This window comes from Lontra canadensis, unplaced genomic scaffold (assembly GCF_010015895.1).
Source record: "Lontra canadensis isolate GAN:19392208 unplaced genomic scaffold, GSC_riverotter_1.0 scaffold60, whole genome shotgun sequence".
Classification (NCBI taxonomy): Eukaryota; Metazoa; Chordata; class Mammalia; order Carnivora; family Mustelidae; genus Lontra; species Lontra canadensis.
The window spans coordinates 351,485-369,742 of record NW_022631054.1 but is presented as its reverse complement, the minus strand read 5'-3'; the positions used below and the strand labels follow the sequence as shown (position 1 = coordinate 369,742).

Sequence of the window (18,258 nt, the reverse complement as noted above, 5' to 3'; positions counted from 1 at the left end):
ATCATGAGGCAGAACCACTGTGGTACCCTGGGCCGCTTTGTGGCAAAATCTGTCGAGAATCATTTAAAACATTTTCTTGGCTTTTTATTTGGGCCGAGATTTGGTTGTCAGCAAAGCTGTATATATATGTTCAATGAAGAGCCTTGGCTATGAAGGCGGTCCACACAGATCCCTCATCATGGTACTCAAGAATCAGGGTTGGCGGGCATGATAAATAATTTCTAATGGGTAAAAGAGGGATGTGTCCCGAGTTCTCTCCTTTTTCACATGCTCCTTTGTGATATAATCCCCCCCTTTTTAACCATAGAGAACAAAAAGGTAAGCTTTCTCTTCAATGCAAACAAGGTAGGTTTATTCTCACAAAACTAAGTGTCTTAACCATAAAACTGATTGTCAGTTAATTATTGCCGGAAGTGTGGGTTACAGAGCAATGATGCTAAAGCTGGTATTTTGGGTAGAGGCCCTCCAACCAGTTACTTGTATGTACCTCTAATCCTTTTTGTGAGTCCCATCCCTGTGTGCCTCTGTGCGCATTTTGTGACATGATGGTTTTACCAGGATGGACAGAGCCTTATTTACAGCTTGGCGAGCCATGAAGCTTTATTCAAGTTTCTGGGAGTCTGCCAGTCATGGGGTCTCAGCTCACCATATCCTTGTCAATCCCTAGGCACTCACTGGCAGAGGGCCTCAGGGCAGGTTACTAAACCTCTCTGGGGGGCTGGGGGGATATGCAGACAATCTGGGTGGCTCAGTCGGTTAAGCGTCTGTCTTCAGCTCAGGTCATGATCCCGGGGTCCTGGGTACGAGCCCCACATTGGGTTCCCTGCTCAGCAGGGAACCTGCTTCTCCCTCTTCCTCTGCCTCCTGCTCCCCCCGCTGTGCTCTCTCTTTCTCTCTCTGTCTCTCTGACAAATAAGTAAATAATTTTAAAATAAATAAATAAATACATACATAAATAAAGTGGGACCTACGGGTAGGGCTGCTGTAAGCATTACCTGGGAGATACAGATGATCCCATAAACTGCTTATCATGTGCTTAGTACCTGCCAAGAGCTAAATAAATGAGAACATCGTTGACCCTTGAACAACATGGGTTTGTGCCTTGTGGTTCCATTCACATGTGGATATTTTACAGTAGAGTATTATAAATGTATTTTCTCTTCCTCATGATTTTCTTTTTATTTCTTTCTTTTTTAAGATCTTCTTTTTAAGTAATCTCTGTACCTAACATGGGGCTCGAACCTACAACCCTGAGATCAAGAAGCACATGCTCTACTGACTGAGTCAACCAGGTGTTCCATCTTCCTTATGATTTTTTTTTCTAGTTTAAATATTTTTTTAAAGATTTTATTTATTCATTTAAAGAGGGCAAGAGAAAGAAAGAACAAGTCAGGAAGAAGAGCAGAGGGAGAGGGAGAAGCAGACTCCCCACCGTGCAGAGAGCCCAATGCGGGACTCAATCCCAGGACGCTGGGATCATGACCTGAGCCTAAGGCACGTGCCTAACCAACTGAGCCACCCAGGCGCCCCTTCCTTATGATTTTCTTTCTTTCTTTCTTTCTTTCTTTCTTTTTTTTCTTGAGAGAGAGAGAGAGATCACAAGCAGGCAGAGACAGAGAGGGAAGCAGGCTCCCCACCGAGCAGAGAGCCCAATGTGGGGCTCAATCCCAGGACCCTGAAATCATGACCTGAGCCGAAAACAGAGGCTTAACCTACTGAGCCACCCAGGCGCCCCACTTATGATTTTCTTAATACCATTTCTTTTCTTTTCTCTAGCTTACTTTAAGAATACAGTATACAAGACATATAATATACAAATTATCTGTTAACCAACTATTTACGTTATCAGTAAGGCTCTGGTCAACAGTACCCTATTAGTAAAGCTTTTTTGGGAATCAAAGTTACACATGGATTTTTGCCTGCGCTGGTAGTCGGCACCCCTACACCCTCACATTATTCAAGGGTCAACTGTCGTTAAGTTTTTGGGCCGTCAAAGGTTTTATTTGGATTTTCGACTTCGTGTGGTCAGAGCGCAAACCCACTGTTGTTTAAAGGTCAAGTCTAATTGCTTTTTGAGGCTAGCATGAGCATTTCCCTGCACCAGCCTTAAACATTTTCCAGTCTAAATGTTAACATTAGCCGTTATCAATCATTTTCATTCTCCTTTGTGATTTTGGGCACTTTCACAGACCACCTTTTCGCTTTTAATACATTTACCTAAAATGGAAACTTCACTACCCTAAATGGAAAACCAATATCACCAGCGAGAGATAGAAATCAGTATCCATTAAAACAAGCACATAATGTCATATGTAAATTCACATTCGTTATCCCCTAAAATCACTCCACGGTAGAGGTGCACAGGCCGTATTTTGGGACTTGCTGCAATGTGAGAAGGACCTTTGGGTTTAGACCTCTGTTGGTGAGTTAGAGGAGGCGCCATTTTCCTAACTGGCCAGACTACTGACAAAAATTTAACGGGTACCTCTATGTGCCAGGCTCTGATCTAGGGTGGGGGACACAGAGGTTGAGCAGATAGACAGGTTCCTGTCCATTTGGTCCTAACCTCTTTTTTTTTTTTTTTAAGATTTAATTTATTTGACAGAGAGGGACAGAACACAAGCCTGTGGAGTGGGAGAGGAAAAAGCAGGCTTCCCGCCAAGCAGAGAGCAGAGAGCCTGATTCAGGGCTCAATCCCAGGACCCTGGGATCGTGACCTGAGCTGAAGGCAGACTCTTAACAACTGAGCCACCCAGGCACCCCCAGCCCTGACCTCTTTTGGCAGGTCCCTCCATTTTCACAAGGGGCCATGGGTCTGTCTTCAGTTCAGTGAGTGGTAATGTCTGTGACTCACAACACTGGCAACACAAAACAGCAGTACTTGTCAGGAAGTAGTATTGCAAAATCGCCGCCGCTGCCCATTTACCAAGTTGACGTTAAGCTAAAATCACTAAAAATGAGGTCCATCTCCATGTACTGACATGGAAAGACATCCTGGATATAAGATGGCAAGCAAAAAAACCCCAAAAAACAAAAAACATGGCAAGGAAGCTACAGAACAGAATGTAGCATAGAAGCCTATTTGCATTCAAATGTGTATATTTGGGGATTCTTTGCAGCCAGGTTCTGGGCTAAGCTTTTATTTGCATGTTTTCATGTCATTCTCATTATAATCCTATGATGTAAAGGCTATTATTATCCCCATTTTACACATGCAAAAACTGAGGCACAAACAGGGTGAAGTGATTTGTCTGAGGCCTCATAACAAACAAATAATTGGTGGAGTGGCGAGCTGAACCTCGGTCTCTCTGCCCCCAGACACGGGGCTCCTAACTCCTATACTTTGCAGCCGCCGTCCATAGGAAAATCTGGAAGGATGCTCACAAATTGTTCGCCCTGAACACATCCCAGAAGTGAGACCGGAGGGGGCTGTAGTTTCTTATATTTCTTTTTATGCCTCCGTACTGTTTGAATTTTTAACGACAGTCATGTGCTAATTTTGTAGTTGAAAAACAAAAAACAACAAACCGCCACCAACACAGAAACTCTGCCAAGAGCCAGGACGGTTTGTGGAGGAGTCACTGCGTAGCTTACCCTTCCATTCCTCGCCTTGTCTCAGGAAAGGTAGGCGTGCAATGAACGGGTCATCCAGGAAAAAAGGCTTCTGTGACCAAAGAAGTTTGGGAAATGCCGATGAGACAGAATCGATCAGGCCCGTTCTCTGGGGGAATTTTCAGAGTGCTAACCAGCTGATGACATTGACCAGGAAATTAATATGGCCCAGTCTGGAGTGGAGGCCATGTTGGTTTAGCCCCAGAACCATTCTCTTTCCAGATCCCTCATGGAACTGGTGTTCTCTAGAACAAGCATTGGAAATGAAGCATCATCTACGTTCAGGCCAACGCTGAAGTTTGCTCTTGGAGGCCACGTCCCCCGATAGTATCTTGGTCCTGCCTGCCCCCAACCCACCCCCACCCCCAGCTCCCCTCAGCATTGCTTTCATTGAACTGAGCTTGGTCTTGAAGTCACCGACTTGAAGCTGGTGACTTCAAGGCCAAGTTGAAGATGTATGTGAATCCATATACACCCCCAGGCTCTGGATTCATAAGATACAGTGTGTATTGTGTATGTGGACCCTGTCTCTGCCTCCGTCCATACCTGCACACAGACATTTTCTGATGATAAGTCTGGTGTTTGGGATAGGGTATGTGTGTATGGGTGTGTGTGTGTGTGTGTGTGTGTGTGTGTTACTCTCCTGTAAGGCAGACCCTGTGGCTCAGCCTAGAATTCTCACACCCACTATATACAGGAAACAAGCTCATTTGCAAAACCACACCACAAGTGTGAGGGGATGAGCGGTATGCTGGCCGGCCAGGGTGCTGAGGGTGGGATGCTGGCCAGACAAGGTGCTGAATACGGGTCATTCTGGGTGTGAACAGCCTTCCCTTTGGTGCACCATTTACAGGAGGAGGGGCTGCCTAACCTCTGTTAAGGACCTACTATGCATCAAGTACCGCCCAGTGCACAACCCAAGTCCCCAAACACAATCTGCAAGGGAGAGATTTATGACTGCCTCTTCATAGAGTTTGGAGTCTGGGGAGGTGAAGTCAATACTGTTCAAGGAAATGGCAGAACCGGAATTGTACCTGGGTCAGCCTGACCCTGAAACCCGTGCTCTCTGCACTGCACACTACCCATTGACTCTCTGGCCTTTGGTCTTGTTCTGTCTTCATGGTACCCAAGAAACAGAAACCAGGGACAGTGACCTTGGCTCATGTTGTAGATGCTTTCCAAAATGGGCCTTTGTCCTTCTCAGAACTGTGTTGACTTCCAGTCAGATCTGTGAACCTTCCGGATCACCACAGGGAAGTCCTCTGTTCCCTGAGAACCTCGCCTCATTCTCTTGCCCCAACACTTGGCCCTTTACCCTTTCAGGAGAACCTCCTTCCCTGAGCCATAAGGGCAAGGGACTCTGAGTCATCTGTCAGCACGTCCTGGAGGAGAGGGGTGCAGGCCGAGGAGCCCCCGCGAAGCACATGGAGAGTCAATGTATTCTCTGGCCCCTACAAAAGGCTGCAGGCCTTGGACCTGGGGACAAGAGAAAGGCTGGGGCATGTTCACTGGGTGGAAACTGCGTGTCAAGAAAAACTACAATGGCGGAGGGTAGGGTAAGGGAAACCTGGAAAGTCTGGCTCACATGGGGATGTCCCCCCCCCCCCCATAAACTGATGGCTCAGAAGACGGTGAGGGGTGGGCAGGTAGCTGACTATGCCTTCCTGGGCCTCTGCCTTCCTAGGGTTTGAAGCGGCGATCAGAGAGACCAGCTGGCCTGACGCATACAGTTTGGGGGGGGCGTGGGGGGCGGGCGGTGAAGCCAGAGGAACCAAGTGGCCTCCTCTGATACTCGGCAGGGGCAGGAATGGCAACTTTTCAGATGGAAGTGCTGGCGTCCCTCGCCCAGGGCCAACTGCACCCCTGTCTCAGTTAAAAATAGCCCTTCCTCTGCCCTGCCCTTTCCATTCTCCGTCCTTCAACTCTCCAGCCTCCGGTCAGATACTTCCGCTCTGGAGGCCCCATCCCAGATAACACGCCCTCCCATATCCATCCGCTTGCAACAGAAGACACTTCTGCTTCTCCAGCACTGCTGGTCACCAAGGCTAAAATCACGTCTCACGTGTCCCTCCGGATGTTCTGAGTGATTACTCTCTCTCTCAATCTCTCTCTCTCTCTCAGAAGATTCTCGTCACTGGGGTCTGCCCCAGCAACCACTAGGATTCCTGGGTCCCCGACTCAAGCCTGACCATCATCCTGCCCCACGGATAGGGGTGGGGGAGTCTGAGCCTAGACCATCACCTTCTCCCAGGGACTAGCTCTGCCACTGCCTTGCTGAGTGACTGCAGGGAGGGAGGGCTTGACCTCTCTGGGCCTCAGGAAGTTCATCCATCATGGGATCAGGACTGGACTTGGTGATTCTTTTTTAAAGGTTTTATTTGTGTATTTATTTGAGAGCGGGAGAGAGCAAGAGAGCACAAGTGGGGCTAGACCAGAGGGCAGAAGCAGAGGGAGAGGGAGAAGCAGACTCTCCACTGAGCAGGGAGTCCGATGTGGAGCTTGATCCCAGGACCCTGAGATCATGACCCGAGCTGAAGGCAGCGCCCCTGGACTTGGGGATTTCTGAAGCCTTTTTTCATATGTAACAGTCCATGTGTCGGATCTCCCAGAAAAAGCTCCCAGTGAGGTAGGGACCAGTGGCAGACAGTGTGGCAGGGTTGAGAGACAACGGCTACGCAGGTAAGGCTCCTTCTTACCAGCTGCACTGCCTGCCACCCACCTGGCCTCCAGCAAGACTTTTCTCTCCCCCAGCCTGTAGGGCTGCTGAATACCCAGGGGCCCAGCCCCATGCCTGGATGCAGCCCCCGCTGTCAGGCACCCCCCGCCCAGTCCTAGACCCCTGTTCCCGGGACTCCTTACCTGCCCAGCCCAGGAGCCCCTGGTCCCATTCACATGGTCCTCCTGGCCTAGCCTGGCAGCTCACACACAGCTTCAGCTCCCTTCGTTAAGGTAGCCACCGCCTGTCTTAGCCCGCCCACGTCCCACCCTGACTTCCTGCCTCCTCCTGAGGGCTCTGCAGCCAACTGGGCCCCAGCAACCCAACCACAAGCCTCCAGCACCCCAAGCTTCCTGCTGCCATAGCCCCCCACTCATCAGCCCCTGGGGGGGTCCTAGAGATCTCCAGGCCACCCTCAGAGTGGCACTTGGAGCTGAAGAGAGGATCTTTTTTTTGAGAGGATCTTTGATGGAACCTCCCTCCTGTCCCCCAGGGTACACCTGGAGAAGAGATTCAAGGGCAGCCTTTATACCCCAGTGAGCAAGGGGCAAGCAGGCAAGTGGCACTGCTGTCACAGTCTGAAAGTGGAGTGACCCTCTCATCACAGTCTAGAGGTGGCAAAGGTAACCCCACTCCAGAGTCAGAGGAGAGAACGCTATCTCTGCTAATCAACTGGGGAGCTGAACACTCCATGGTAGAGTCAGAGGTCAGGCTAGGACGGTTGCCCAGTGATAGTCATGTCATCTCAGGGCAAGAGTCAGAGGGTAGCTAACACCCTTCTGAGAGACACAATGCTGGACAGCAAGCTGTTTAAGGAAGCAGGCAGGACAACCCTGTGGCTTCAAGATGACCAAGTAACAGCCCCTGTTGGGGGCAGGAGACAGGATAACACCCACTCATCAGGGCGAGACTTCTCATTCAGGGAGAGGCAAGCCACAGCCCCTGCTAGAAATGTCGGGCCTGCCATCATCTCCTGCAACAGGTGGGAGACAGACAAACACTCCTGCCAGGGCACCCAGGTGCAGGCAGCTGACTGGCAGTACTTTCTGTCAGAGACAGGAGACAGGAACCTTGTCACAAGCAGTGAGCAGGCCAAGACTCTTCCCTTCCCCTGGGACCAGGCTGACGGGGTGGGGCCATCATAGGCCAGGTGCCAGGTCACCGGTGTTATGAGGAACCCTGCATGGCTCTATGAGGCACCAGAGCTGGGCCTGCCCCCACCCCCCGCCTCCTCACCACCCCAGGAAAGTATAAATGTGTCACAGTCCCCACCGCTGGAGCTTACATTTAGTGTGCAGGCTGGGGGAGGGGAGCCCACAGAGCATTGTTGGGGTTTGTGAGGGGGAAGCTGATGCTCTATGAACCTCAGCTGCAGAGGGAAGGGGGAGACAGGAAGTGGGTGGAGGGAAGAGGAAGCCCGAGCTGGAAAGTCAGACAAAGCCGGTACTACAGAAACAAAGGCTGAGGAGGTGCAGTCTTTAAAAACCTACAGAGTGACCCAGAGCCCTTGCAAGGTCCATCTCTGGGCCTCCACACAACAGTACTAATACCACTGGTGATGGCAAGGATAAGCAAGAAAGAGTTCATGGGTTTTGAGTGTTTGTTTTTAAGATTTTATTTATGTATTTGTCAGAGAGAGAACATGAGAAAGAGCACAAGCAGGGGGAGCAGCAGGCAGAGGGAGAAGCAGACTCCCCACTAAGCAGGGAGCCCGATGCAGGGCTCGATCCCAGGACACTGGGATCATGACCGGAGCTGAAGGCAGACGCTTAACCAACTGAGCCACCCAGGCTGCCCAGTTTTGAGTGTCGTCTTATTTAAGACATCCCCAACTACTGTGGAGTAGAAGTAGCATCGTAGCATTTTCAGTTGAGAGGTAAACAAACAGCTTCAGGCTTAAGGGGCCTTCTCAAGGTCTGGTGGAAATGCGTGATGGAGGGGTGCCTGGGTGGCTCAGTGACCCTGGCTGCCTTCAGCTTGGGTCGTGATCCCAGCGACCTGGGATTGAGCCCCACAGCCAGCTCCCTGCTCAGAGGGCGTCTGCTTCTCCCTTGGCCTCTCCCCTGCTCGTGCTTTCTATTTGTCTCTCTCTCTCTCTCTGACTCTCAAATAAGAAAAAAGAAAAGAAATGCGCAGTGGAGCTGGCTTGGAACCCCGGTTTCCGGGTCCTGCATTCTTCAGCTGCCCGTGGAGCTGTCACCTTCCGTAGGGGTGATTCAGGACTTCAAGTTCTTGCCCAGTTCTGAACTTGCTAAGAGAGGGAGACCGAGCTGGAGCTGGGAAAGAGATGGGATCCATCTATTTGCCTCTACCCCCAGCCCAGGCCTTCTCTCTTGTAGTGGAAGCCCTGGCCCCAGCTACAGACAACAAACACACAGCAACCTTGGGCCCGAGTAAATAACTGTGGAGACCTTGATGGGAAGCACAGAGGGCCTTTATTGAAGAGCCTGGGGGTGTGTGAGCTTCTCCCCTTCCTCCAACCACCCCTCCCCTAGGGCAGCAGCGGTGACGGGATGCTGGGGCTTTATGCTCCCAACGGAGTGACAGCCCCCCAACCCTCCCACCACCCCTTGCCAGGTGCTAGGGCCTTTGAGGTCTCAGGAGGCCCGCAGGTGCCCCTCAGCAGAGGGTGAAGCGCCGGGCACTGATGTTCATGCGCGTGAGGCCGAGGTGTCGCAGCGGCGGGGCCAAGGCGAGGCCGGCCCCCGGCTCCAGCTCCAGCTCCAGCTCCGCCTCGTCCAGCAGCTCTCGGTGCAGGTGACAGGCTTGGTCCACCTTCAGCCGGTGCAGCTGGGCCCGCAGCCGAAGCAGCTGCCCCGCCAGCTGCTGGTCCTGAGCCCGCATCTCCTGCTGCGGCCGAGAGGGGGCGTGAGACCGCTGTACCGGTCCACAGCTGCTCGCGTCAGTCTTCCCTTCCTGTCAACACCCTGGGTCTTTGCACAGGCTGTGTCCTCCCCACCCCCTCTCTCCCCAGCTTGATCCCTCCCCGTGGGTCAGATCCTGCTTTAAAACTAACTGGGGATTGTTAGACAAATACAGGTGCCTGAGGGCCTCAACCCAGGTCGACTAAACTCCAGTCTCTAATTTAGAGGCCAGACATCTTTTTGTTGGCACGTATGGGGTTAAGAGCCACCTGCATAATGCTGGCCTCCTCAGCTTCTGCCTACAGTGTGGTCAGTGCCTCATTTTGTCCTTCACTGCGTCTTGGAGGTATAGCAATTCTCAGGGTAGGGGAAGCCATGCCCCCCAAAGGGCAGGGATCTGTCCCCACAGCCTACAGAGCTGACTACAGGAGTAGTCGGCAGTAGGTAGATTGGATGGAAACCTGCTTCAGCAAGTCTCCCTGAATAAATGACTGGACAAGTCCTTTCATGACTCCTTAGCCTCCAGAGCCACAGGAGTGGGGCGGTTGCTGGAGGTGAGGTCTGTCCTTGTCCCTTCCCCAAGCCCACAGTTCCTGGGTCCCAAGGATGACTGTCCACCCCACCCGACTCACCAGCTCCCGTCGGAGCCATTCAAGGGCAGAATCCATTGAGTCGAAGCCGCAGAGGGCACCGGGACCCCCCAGCCCAGGTCTGGTTTGGGCCCTGCGCCACGCCTGGCTCTGGACCCGGGCCGTCCACTCCAGGTACGAGGGCCGCCGCGTCTGCAGCCGCAGTTTGGCCGTCAGAGCCTTGACAGAGTCCAGGCTCTCTTCCTCCTCGTCCTCTTCAGTTTCTTCACCTACCGCCTGGAATTTCAGTGGCCCTAGGGACATGCTGGGTTTGGGGTGAGTGACGGGGCAAGGCTACAGCTCTGGGAAAGGCTGGCAGTATGGCTGGGGGGTGGCGGCGGGAGCTGAAGGGGACAGAACTGTGCCAGGGAGTATGTGATGGGGACTGTCCAAGGTGGGTCAGGGAAGCCGAGTGTGTCAGGGTGGGTGAAGAGAGAGGTATATGAGGCCAACTGTGGAAGGGCTGGGATTTTCCTGGCCTGCTATCCCGGGAGCCACGTGATGCCATCCGGATGGGGGCAGGAGGAGTCCTGCTTCTCCTGCCCCTTGGATGAATTTCATTGTCTTTGCCCAAAAGGAGACACCCAGTTCCCAGAAAGGAAGTTGCTCCAGGATGAGAAAGGCATCATCCATGCTAGAGTCTTGGCCTTCTTCCCAAGACCCAAGTTAAGGGCGGGGGGGCGGGGCGCGGAGTAGATAGAAGGTTGATGAGCTGCCCTCTGTCCTCATGACATTTGGACAAGTCACTGACTCTCTGTTGGGACAGATCAGTGATTTTGAGCTGTACTCTAAGGACCTTAGGTTTCCTTGGAAATCCCTCAAGGACTGTGTGTGGGTTAAAGGCAGAGCTGTAGATGGGCTCCTAGACCCTCCCTCTCCCTGCCCTTCCCAGGGCTTCAACCAGAGCTCTTCCCTTTTTTAAACTTTGTATTGAAATATAACAGATCCACAGAAAACTTCGCACATCATAAATAATGACATGCCTTGCTGAATTCTCCTGAACTAAGCCCACTTGCTTACCCAGCACCCAGATGGAACAACGGAACATTCCCGGTGTCCAGGAGGTGCCCCTGGCCTGTCACTGCTCTCCCCATCTCTGACAGCAGTGATTAATTTTGCCTTTTTGTGTACTTTCCAATGGCTCTCAAACTTTAGTGTGCATGGGCATCTCCTGGAAAATGTATTTAAGGCGATACATGGGGGTGGGGCTGACAATTTGCATTTCTAACGAATTCCCACCCCAGCTGGTCTGGAATTTTACAATTTGTACTCCTTTATGTGTGGCTCCTTTCACAGCTCATTACGATTTTATGTTTGTATTATGGGTGTCCACCTATGATTTCTTTTCTTTGTGTGTGTGTGTTTTTTAAAAGAAGGGCTTTGCATACATGCATGTGCATGTGCACACACACACGCAAGCAAGCCTGCAACCTAGTGGACCAAACGGCCCTTTGAAGGCAGGTGTCAGTCTTATTCTTCTTAGTAATCACTGCTTAACACAGTGTAGGCATCAGTGTTTAAGGAATGAAAGAATTAAAAAAACAAATGAAAACGTAATTGAATGGGTCCTCCAGTAAATCCTTTCACCTCTTGTGGTTTACCAGCTTAGGTGTGTCTCTTGCCAGCCTGAAAATCCTAATGAACAGAACCTTCCTCAGTCTTCCTTGGATCCCCTCACCAAATACAGGGCCCAGCTCCGTGCGTGGGCAATTCATATTTGGTTGAAGGATGGAGTGGTAGAAGACAGGGCTTCCGAGGGCAGGACTAAACCAGAAGCAGCCCCCATAGAGGGCGCCCTCAGGCAGGGACTTCCAGCTGTGGTGGGGGAGGGGCGCCAGCTACACAGCTGCTTGCTTTTAAGGTGGACTAAGGGATTTCCCCCACCCAGTCTCAGCGGTAGGGGGAGGAAGCAGACAGTTTCCAGTTTGACGCCCACCCTTTCCACCCTTTCCACCAGGGTACAAAAGAAGAAATGGTAATATTTCTTTTTTAAGTCAGCGAGAGTGAAGGCACCTAGGTTAAAAAAAAAAAATGTTGAATGCCACCTGAGACCGAGGCATGAGGTAAAGGGCTTTAAGCAAGATTATTCTCCCCATTTCACAGATGGATGAAATTGAGTTTTCCTCAACAGGGTCTGGCTGGGGTCCTCGCTCAGAGGTTCTGGCAGTAGGATGGGGAAATTCCTGTGAAACTGTTCGATGGCTTCTTCCAAGGGGCCTCCTTAACAGCTGTCCTGCCGGCGTCGCCAGCTGCCCCGCCAGTTCCTGTCCCTTTCCGAGCCCGCGCTCGCCCCGCCTGACGCTCCTGGAGTCCGTCCTTCTGCTGGGCCCCAGGCCCACCACAGGCGGAATGGAGTTCTCGGAACTGATCCGCACCGGCCGGGCCCAAGCCAAGCTGCTGCGGGGTCCGGAGGCGCCCCCACTGCGTGGCACGCTATGCGTCACCGGCCACCACCTGCTGCTGTCGCCAGGGCCTCAGGGGACTTCAGACCTGTGGCTTCTGCTGTTGCGTAGTGTAGACTCCATCGAGAAGCGGTGAGACGTGGCGGGGGCGTCCCCGTAGTTGCGAAGCTCGCGGCTCCGCAGAGGAGGGGGAAGGGCAAGCGCATTTGGAACTGATGCCCCCTTGCATTACGTCCAATCCTGATAAACTCGTTTCTCCTCCCCTCGTGGGGGGCGGGGGATTCTAAGCCGAAGCCCGTCCATCCCCAGGGTCTCCGGTGACTCCGGCACCATCACGCTGCGCTGTAAGGACCTGCGAGTGTTGCAGCTGGACATAGAGGGCGTGGAAGCCACGCTGGACATCGCCCGTTCCATCGAGGTGCGCCAACGGTGCTCCCGAAGCCCTTCAGCGATCCCTATTTCGTAATGACGGGAGTAAACGGGCTCCTGCGCGAGGAAACTCAGCATCCGGTGTTATCCTGGCACACAGCTAACAGCGAGGGATGCAGGGTGGTCTGGAGTACGCGCAGAGGAGGGAGCTGCGGAGCGGAGAGGCTGGGAGGGCGCGCGTGAGACGATTCCGACTTTGCCCAGATCCCCCCGACTTCCTCCCCCAGGCGCTGTCGTCCTTGGAATCGGTCATCACTTCCTTTCCGTTCTTCTACCGTCCCAAGGGCTTGAGATTGGGCGACGCCTGGCACTTCCACCCACCCGAACGCTACTACAAGCGGGTAGCTCGCGAGGTGGGTGCGGTCGTGGGGGCCAGCGGTTGTGCGAGGGCCGCGCCTGGAAGGGGCGTGAGGTCCGGGCGCTCACGGAGTGCCCTAACCCGGCCTTCCCCTCTGCCTGCACCGCAGACCAACGCCTGGAGGCTGAGCGAGGTGAACGAGGACTTCAGCTTGTGCCCCAGTTACCCCCGCGCCGTGATCGTGCCTCGCGCTGTAGACGACGATGTCCTGGCGCGCTGTGCCCGCTTCCGCCAGGGAGGCCGCTTCCCTGTGCTCAGCTACCACCACGCTCCCAGCGGAACCGTGAGCCCGCCCCTCCCCAGAGTCCGCCACTAGGAACAACTGCGGCCCTTCTTGGCCCTTTTCTGCACGGGCCGGGCCAGTTAGCCGCGCGCCTGCAGCCCGGGCTCCTGCCCTTTGTGGCCGCGCTCCATCCTCCCCTCCAACGGGCCCCGCCCCCTCCGTTCCGCCCGCCCTCCCCGGACTCAGACCCCGCCCCTCTCCCCCGCTGAGGAGTCTCACGGATCTGGGCCCGGTCCCCTGCCGTTCCGGTCCCTGGAGTCTAGTAGGGTCTTTGTCAACCCTGGACCTGCCCACGGTATACTCTTAGGGTCCCTTTCCCCTTAGGCTACACCCCACCCAAGCCCGGGCCAGCGCCTTGTGAGTTCCGCGGCTAGGGGACCCTGCCCTCCAGCCCGCCCCTGCCAGCTCGAGACCCGCCTTAGTGTGTAGACCTTCCTTAGGGGGTCCCTGGGCGAAGTCCCCCGGCCGGGGCTGGGTGTCTATGGCTTCTGGAGTGGAGTGCCCATCCACAGGTGCTGCTACGTTCCAGCCAGCCCCTGACTGGTCCCCAGAAAAGGCGCTGCGCTGAGGACGAGGAACTGCTGCGAGCAGTGCTGGCGGGAGCTCGCCCTGGAGCCCCGGGCTTCATCCTGGACACGCGCTCCGCTCAGGCCGCCAAACAGGCCCGTGTGACTGGGGGTGGCACCGAGGCCAAAGCCGCCTACCCTGGCTGGAAACGGCTGCACCGGCCCCTGGAGAGGTGAGAGGTCTTTCAGTCCTCTCCAGGGCGCTCTCCTACCGGACCCTTCTGGGATACGTGTGTGTAGGGGGGAGGCAGGAGGAGTAGGGGGGTGTCTTCCAGGAACCTTGGGGACTGTTAGGCATTTCTGGGTAGCCGCCCTATCCGGTAAGCATCCCCACTTGCACACCCCCCACTGACAGAGCTCATTCCTCTCTAGGCACCCGAACTCTGCCTGGAAAGAAAAAGCATCTCTTTACATTAAACTGACACTTGTCTTTGTCTTCCAGGAACAGCTTCACCACACACACACACACACACACACACACACATACACACACACACACCTCAGCTCCCCATGGGTCCCAGCCCTCCTCTGCAGCTCTACCTGCACAGCCGTGTCTATCTAGGCGATGGTAGTACTAAGAGCAGGTCCTCAGGGAGTTTCTGTGCTTTGAGGAGAGTGGAATACAAAACCGTTTATTCCTTTATTCAACCAACATTGACTGAGCTGGGAGGCGGAGACCATGGGCAGCCCAGACCTGGTTGCGAGATCAGCAGTATGAGGGCAGTTAGGGTCCGGTGTGACAGAGCTGGTGCCCCTCTCCTGTGTGTAGGGAGTGCAAAAAAAAGTTTCCCTGAGAACTGGAGGCCTTAGCTGACACCTGGAAGAGGAGGAAGGGCCAGAGAGCAGAAGGACGTTCCAGGTGGAAGGAACGGCCAGTGCACAGGAGCTGAGCCTCGGGTCATTTGTCCTGTTTGGGGAGCTGCAGGCACTTCGGAATGGTGGATGTGTAGAGTGTGGGGTAGAGGCAGAGAGAGCTGGGGCTAAAGGGGAATAGGGACCAGAGCAAAGGTCTTGAATGCCATGATTATGAGCTTAGACTTTATCCTAAAGGTGGGGGTGGGAGGGGTGCATTGCAGGCTTTTACTCAAGGCTAGAAAAATCTCCATGAGATTTTCGGGCAGGAGGTCACATTGGTGATCTTGAGCTGAGCAGTTCCTGGGAAGCAGGAAGAGGGACCAGAATTCTAAGAGGGTTGTGTTTCTCTTGTCGGACTGGGACTCCCCAGGGACTACCGTGTTGCTCCTATCAGACTGGCCTACAACAGTACTGGGATGCTTCCATCAGACTGGGCGTTTCTCAGGGCATTGTTTCCTAGGAGGGTTGTGTGACCACTCCCCAGGTACCCCCCAACAGACCAGGTCTCCCCCTAGGGGTCTGGGGTCTTCTCCATCAGATTGGGGAGTCCTCCAAGATACGGACTCATTTCCATGAGATTAGGTGGGTTCCCCAAAGGGTCCTGTGTCCCTCTTGTCCGATGGGTTCCTCTTTGTCTGCCTTGTTGGTCTGGGGCACTTGTTCCCAGGCTGTGCTCACCAGAGTTTGGTTGGGGATGGAATGACCAGATTCCCATTTGTACAGGGGACGGCCCCTACAGGAGAGTTTCGTGCGGCTGGTGGAAGCCTGCGGGGACCTGGAGCAGAGCATGGACGGCTGGCTCAGTCAACTAGAGGCCTGCCGCTGGCTGGCACATGTGAAAGAGGCCCTGAGCACCGCCTGCCTAGCAGCCCGGGGCGTGGAGAGGTAAGCCCCCTGCCACAAGGCAGAGAACAGGGCGGACAGCAAGGCCCTCAACCCCTGGGCACAGTAAGCGCGGACAGCCTGGAAATGGGTCCATTTGACTCCTGGCCCGGCCACCCCAGGCTGGGAAGGACTGGCCACTGTTAACAGCCCTGGCCCACAGGGAAGAGGCCTGCGTCCTGGTGCACGGGGCTGAAGGCATGGACAGCACCCTGCTGGTGACTTCGCTGGCCCAGCTCATCCTGGACCCCTTGAGCCGGACCATGACTGGATTCCAGGAGCTGGTGGAGCGCGAGTGGATCCAGGTAAGCGGCCGCTCAGCCCCAGCCCCGCCCCTTCATCCAGAGACCCTGCTTCCTTGTGCCCATCGCTCTGCCCCCTCCCCAGGCCGGCCACCCCTTCCAGCTGCGCTGTGCCCACTCGGCCTTCTCCCATGCCCGCCCCAAGCACGAGGCACCCACCTTCCTCCTCTTCCTGGACTGCGTGTGGCAGCTGGGCCGCCAGTTCCCGCTGTCGCTGGAGTTTGGGGAGGGGCTGCTGTTGGCCCTGTTTGAGCACGCCTATGCCTCCCCTTTTGGCACCTTCCTCTGCAGCAGCGAAAAGGAGAGGTGAGCGAAGGGGCTGTCACGGTGGGTCAGGGGCCAGGCGCGGGCCAGGCTGTGTCAGCGCCGAGGCCCCTAGAAGACACCTTTCCCTTTTGGCTGAGTTTCTCTTTGGGGAAAACTCTTGCATGTGCTCTCCTCCCCTGCCTCCAAATCTCACCCTTCCCCCTAACTTCTCCAAACCCAGATTTGAATGGGCCCAAGGCCCATTCTTCAGACCTACCCACTCTCTTCGGAGCCGAGAGCCAGTGCACCCCTAGCTTAAAACAAGGACTGAAGGGGAAAGTTGCTGCCAAAGAAATCACTTCTGGGGCTCTCTGACGCTCCGCAGGGTTGATTCCAGTGAAGCGAGAGTAGAGGTTGGAAATGGAGTCGAATTGTTTGGGCTTAACTTCTGGCTCCCATCACTCACCTGCTGGGTGATCATGGAAAACGTGTTTCCCGTCAGTAGCATGGAGTCTTCTAGCTGCCGGCATGGAGGGAGGCGAGGGGGGATGTGTGGATTAGCCAGGTTAAAGCATGGGAAGTGCTCAGCGCAGTTTCCAGCATGGTGGGCACCCCAGCGGTGGTGGTTCTTACAATCTGGTTCGCCTGTTGCTTATGCTCCCAAGCCCCTCAAAGCCATCTTTCATCAATGTGATGTGAGGGAAGGGAGGGCCCAGTCCTCTCCTCACTTTTGTTGCCACCCCCCCAACCCCCCCGCCCCCCACCCTACAAGGTTGTTTTCACTGACTCCACAACTGGGTCACCCAGCTGAGAAACCGTTATCTTTATGTACCTCCCTCTCCCGTCCTCCATATATAGCCTTTCTCCTAAAACTTTCTTATCTTGGCCTTTCCTGTCAAAGGGCCCTCCTATTAACTCCACTCCAGACCCTTCTTTCCATGTAGGCTATGGGAACAGCTGCCACACTGTTCTCTGTCACCAGTTTAGAAAATTCACTAACAAACAGGAGAGGCCGGGCAGCTCAGTTGGTTAAGCATCTGACTCTTGATTTCGGTTCAGGTCATGATCTCGGGGTCATGAGATCGAGCCCCGTGTTGGTCTCCTCAATGGGCTCCATGCTGGACGTGAAGCCTGCTTGATTCTCTCTCCCTCTCCCTCTGTCCTCCACACCCTGCTCACGCTTTTTCTCTCAAAACGAGAAAAAAACAGAAACCCAGCAACACTCACTTGGGCTCATTCCCACTTTCTTGCTCTTGGCCCTGTATTTCCACGCGTTTGGACACCTGGTGAACTTCTGCGGACAGAACCAGCCACGGGGCCCATTCTCAGTTACCTTTCCTGACACTTCCAGGCAGAGCTAAATGATCTCCTGAACTAGAACTTTGTCTTGTTCTACTTTATTCCAGTGCCCAGTTCAGGATGTGACTGGAACGAACCTCTGCAGGAAAAAGGGGAGGTTGTCACTGCCCCCAGGGTGGCGGTCACCCTAACCAGGGTCCCCAGTCCAGAATCCCAGAAGGCATAGCTTGAGTCTGGAAACTCACTCCCTACAGATGCCTGTGTGAAGTGAGGACTCGAACCCACTCCTTATGGTCTGGGCTCAACCAGCCGAAAGTGCAACGGAAACTCCGGAACCCGCTCTACATCCCCAATCCCTTGGCCATCTGGCCCTCTGTGGAGCCCCAGAGCCTGCGACTGTGGCAAGGTGACCCCCCTCCCCCACCTCCTCCCCTGGGCAGCTATTTCCTCTGCTGAGCTTCCTTATCTGTCCTCCTCCTCCTCCTCCTCAGGCCTGTTTCTGCGCTGGATCTGCCCGCCTGAACCTTCCCAGGTGGCTTGGGAGAAGGTGTGGCAAAGACTGGCATCTAAGGAGAAGACAGAGGGCTGTGAGCCAACCTCTAAGCCCCAACTTTAATTGCTGACTCCTTGGATAGTGGCTGAGATGTTCAAGACCCCTCCAGGTCCCTCAACACCTCTGGACCTTGGATGAGGGCGCCTGCTACCCAGCCTAGTCCAAAACATACCAAGACTCCAGGTTTCAAGTGTCTGTAGTGTAGGGAGGTCTAACTAATAAAGATGTCCGTGAATGGTACCAGCTTGCTGGGGTGTCACTG

At 54.3% G+C, this 18,258-nt stretch overlaps 3 protein-coding genes across 8 annotated transcripts in view; 1 reads left to right on the top strand and 2 right to left on the bottom strand.

The window, feature by feature from the left end:
* LCK (LCK proto-oncogene, Src family tyrosine kinase) overlaps positions 1-6,591 on the bottom strand; it is a 22,767-nt gene extending 16,176 nt beyond the window's left edge. For both annotated transcript variants that reach the window (XM_032877068.1, XM_032877070.1), the window contains exon 1: positions 6,472-6,591. The gene's annotated coding sequence lies outside the window, so the exon portion shown is untranslated. The remainder of the gene's footprint in view (positions 1-6,471) is intronic.
* On the top strand, positions 5,133-18,236 carry LOC116879129 (myotubularin-related protein 9-like). Of its 4 annotated transcripts, XM_032877065.1 has the most exons (11): positions 5,133-5,163; positions 11,953-12,355; positions 12,533-12,641; positions 12,880-13,005; positions 13,120-13,293; positions 13,806-14,032; positions 15,438-15,599; positions 15,760-15,901; positions 15,984-16,204; positions 17,698-17,849; positions 17,935-18,236. In XM_032877065.1, exons 1-11 carry the CDS (start codon positions 5,154-5,156, stop codon positions 18,057-18,059), a joined length of 1,851 nt encoding a protein of 616 aa, XP_032732956.1. In that variant the 5' UTR covers positions 5,133-5,153; the 3' UTR covers positions 18,060-18,236. The 4 variants fall into 4 exon arrangements, with proteins under 4 accessions (XP_032732956.1, XP_032732955.1, XP_032732958.1 ...); XM_032877064.1 differs by lacking the exon at positions 5,133-5,163 and having other exon boundaries at positions 11,895-12,355; XM_032877066.1 differs by lacking the exon at positions 5,133-5,163 and having other exon boundaries at positions 11,906-12,355; positions 12,937-13,005.
* On the bottom strand, positions 8,737-10,462 carry FAM167B (family with sequence similarity 167 member B). 2 transcript variants are annotated; one of them, XM_032877074.1, is made up of 2 exons: positions 9,825-10,462; positions 8,737-9,244 (listed from the first exon to the last, which is right to left on the bottom strand). In XM_032877074.1, the coding sequence occupies exons 1-2, from the start codon at positions 10,083-10,085 to the stop codon at positions 8,948-8,950; spliced, it is 558 nt and encodes a 185-aa protein (XP_032732965.1). In that variant the 5' UTR covers positions 10,086-10,462; the 3' UTR covers positions 8,737-8,947. The 2 variants fall into 2 exon arrangements, with proteins under 2 accessions (XP_032732965.1, XP_032732966.1); XM_032877075.1 differs by having other exon boundaries at positions 8,737-9,178; positions 9,825-10,447.
* Positions 18,237-18,258: the final 22 nt, after the last annotated feature.

What these genes read in the sequence shown, in the direction of transcription:
- FAM167B (XM_032877074.1), bottom strand. Translation starts at nt 10,085, where the DNA reads ATGTCCCTAGGGCCACTGAAATTCCAGGCGGTAGGTGAAGAAACTGAA. An exon ending in AATGGCTCCGACGGGAGCTG is followed by an intron (nt 9,245 to 9,824) that starts GTGAGTCGGGTG and finishes GGGTGTTGACAG; the next exon opens with GAAGGGAAGACTGACGCGAG.
- LOC116879129 (XM_032877064.1), top strand. Translation starts at nt 11,925, where the DNA reads ATGGATGAAATTGAGTTTTCCTCAACAGGGTCTGGCTGGGGTCCTCGC. An exon ending in GCAGCCCGGGGCGTGGAGAG is followed by an intron (nt 15,600 to 15,759) that starts GTAAGCCCCCTG and finishes CCTGGCCCACAG; the next exon opens with GGAAGAGGCCTGCGTCCTGG. An exon ending in TGGAGCGCGAGTGGATCCAG is followed by an intron (nt 15,902 to 15,983) that starts GTAAGCGGCCGC and finishes CCCCCTCCCCAG; the next exon opens with GCCGGCCACCCCTTCCAGCT.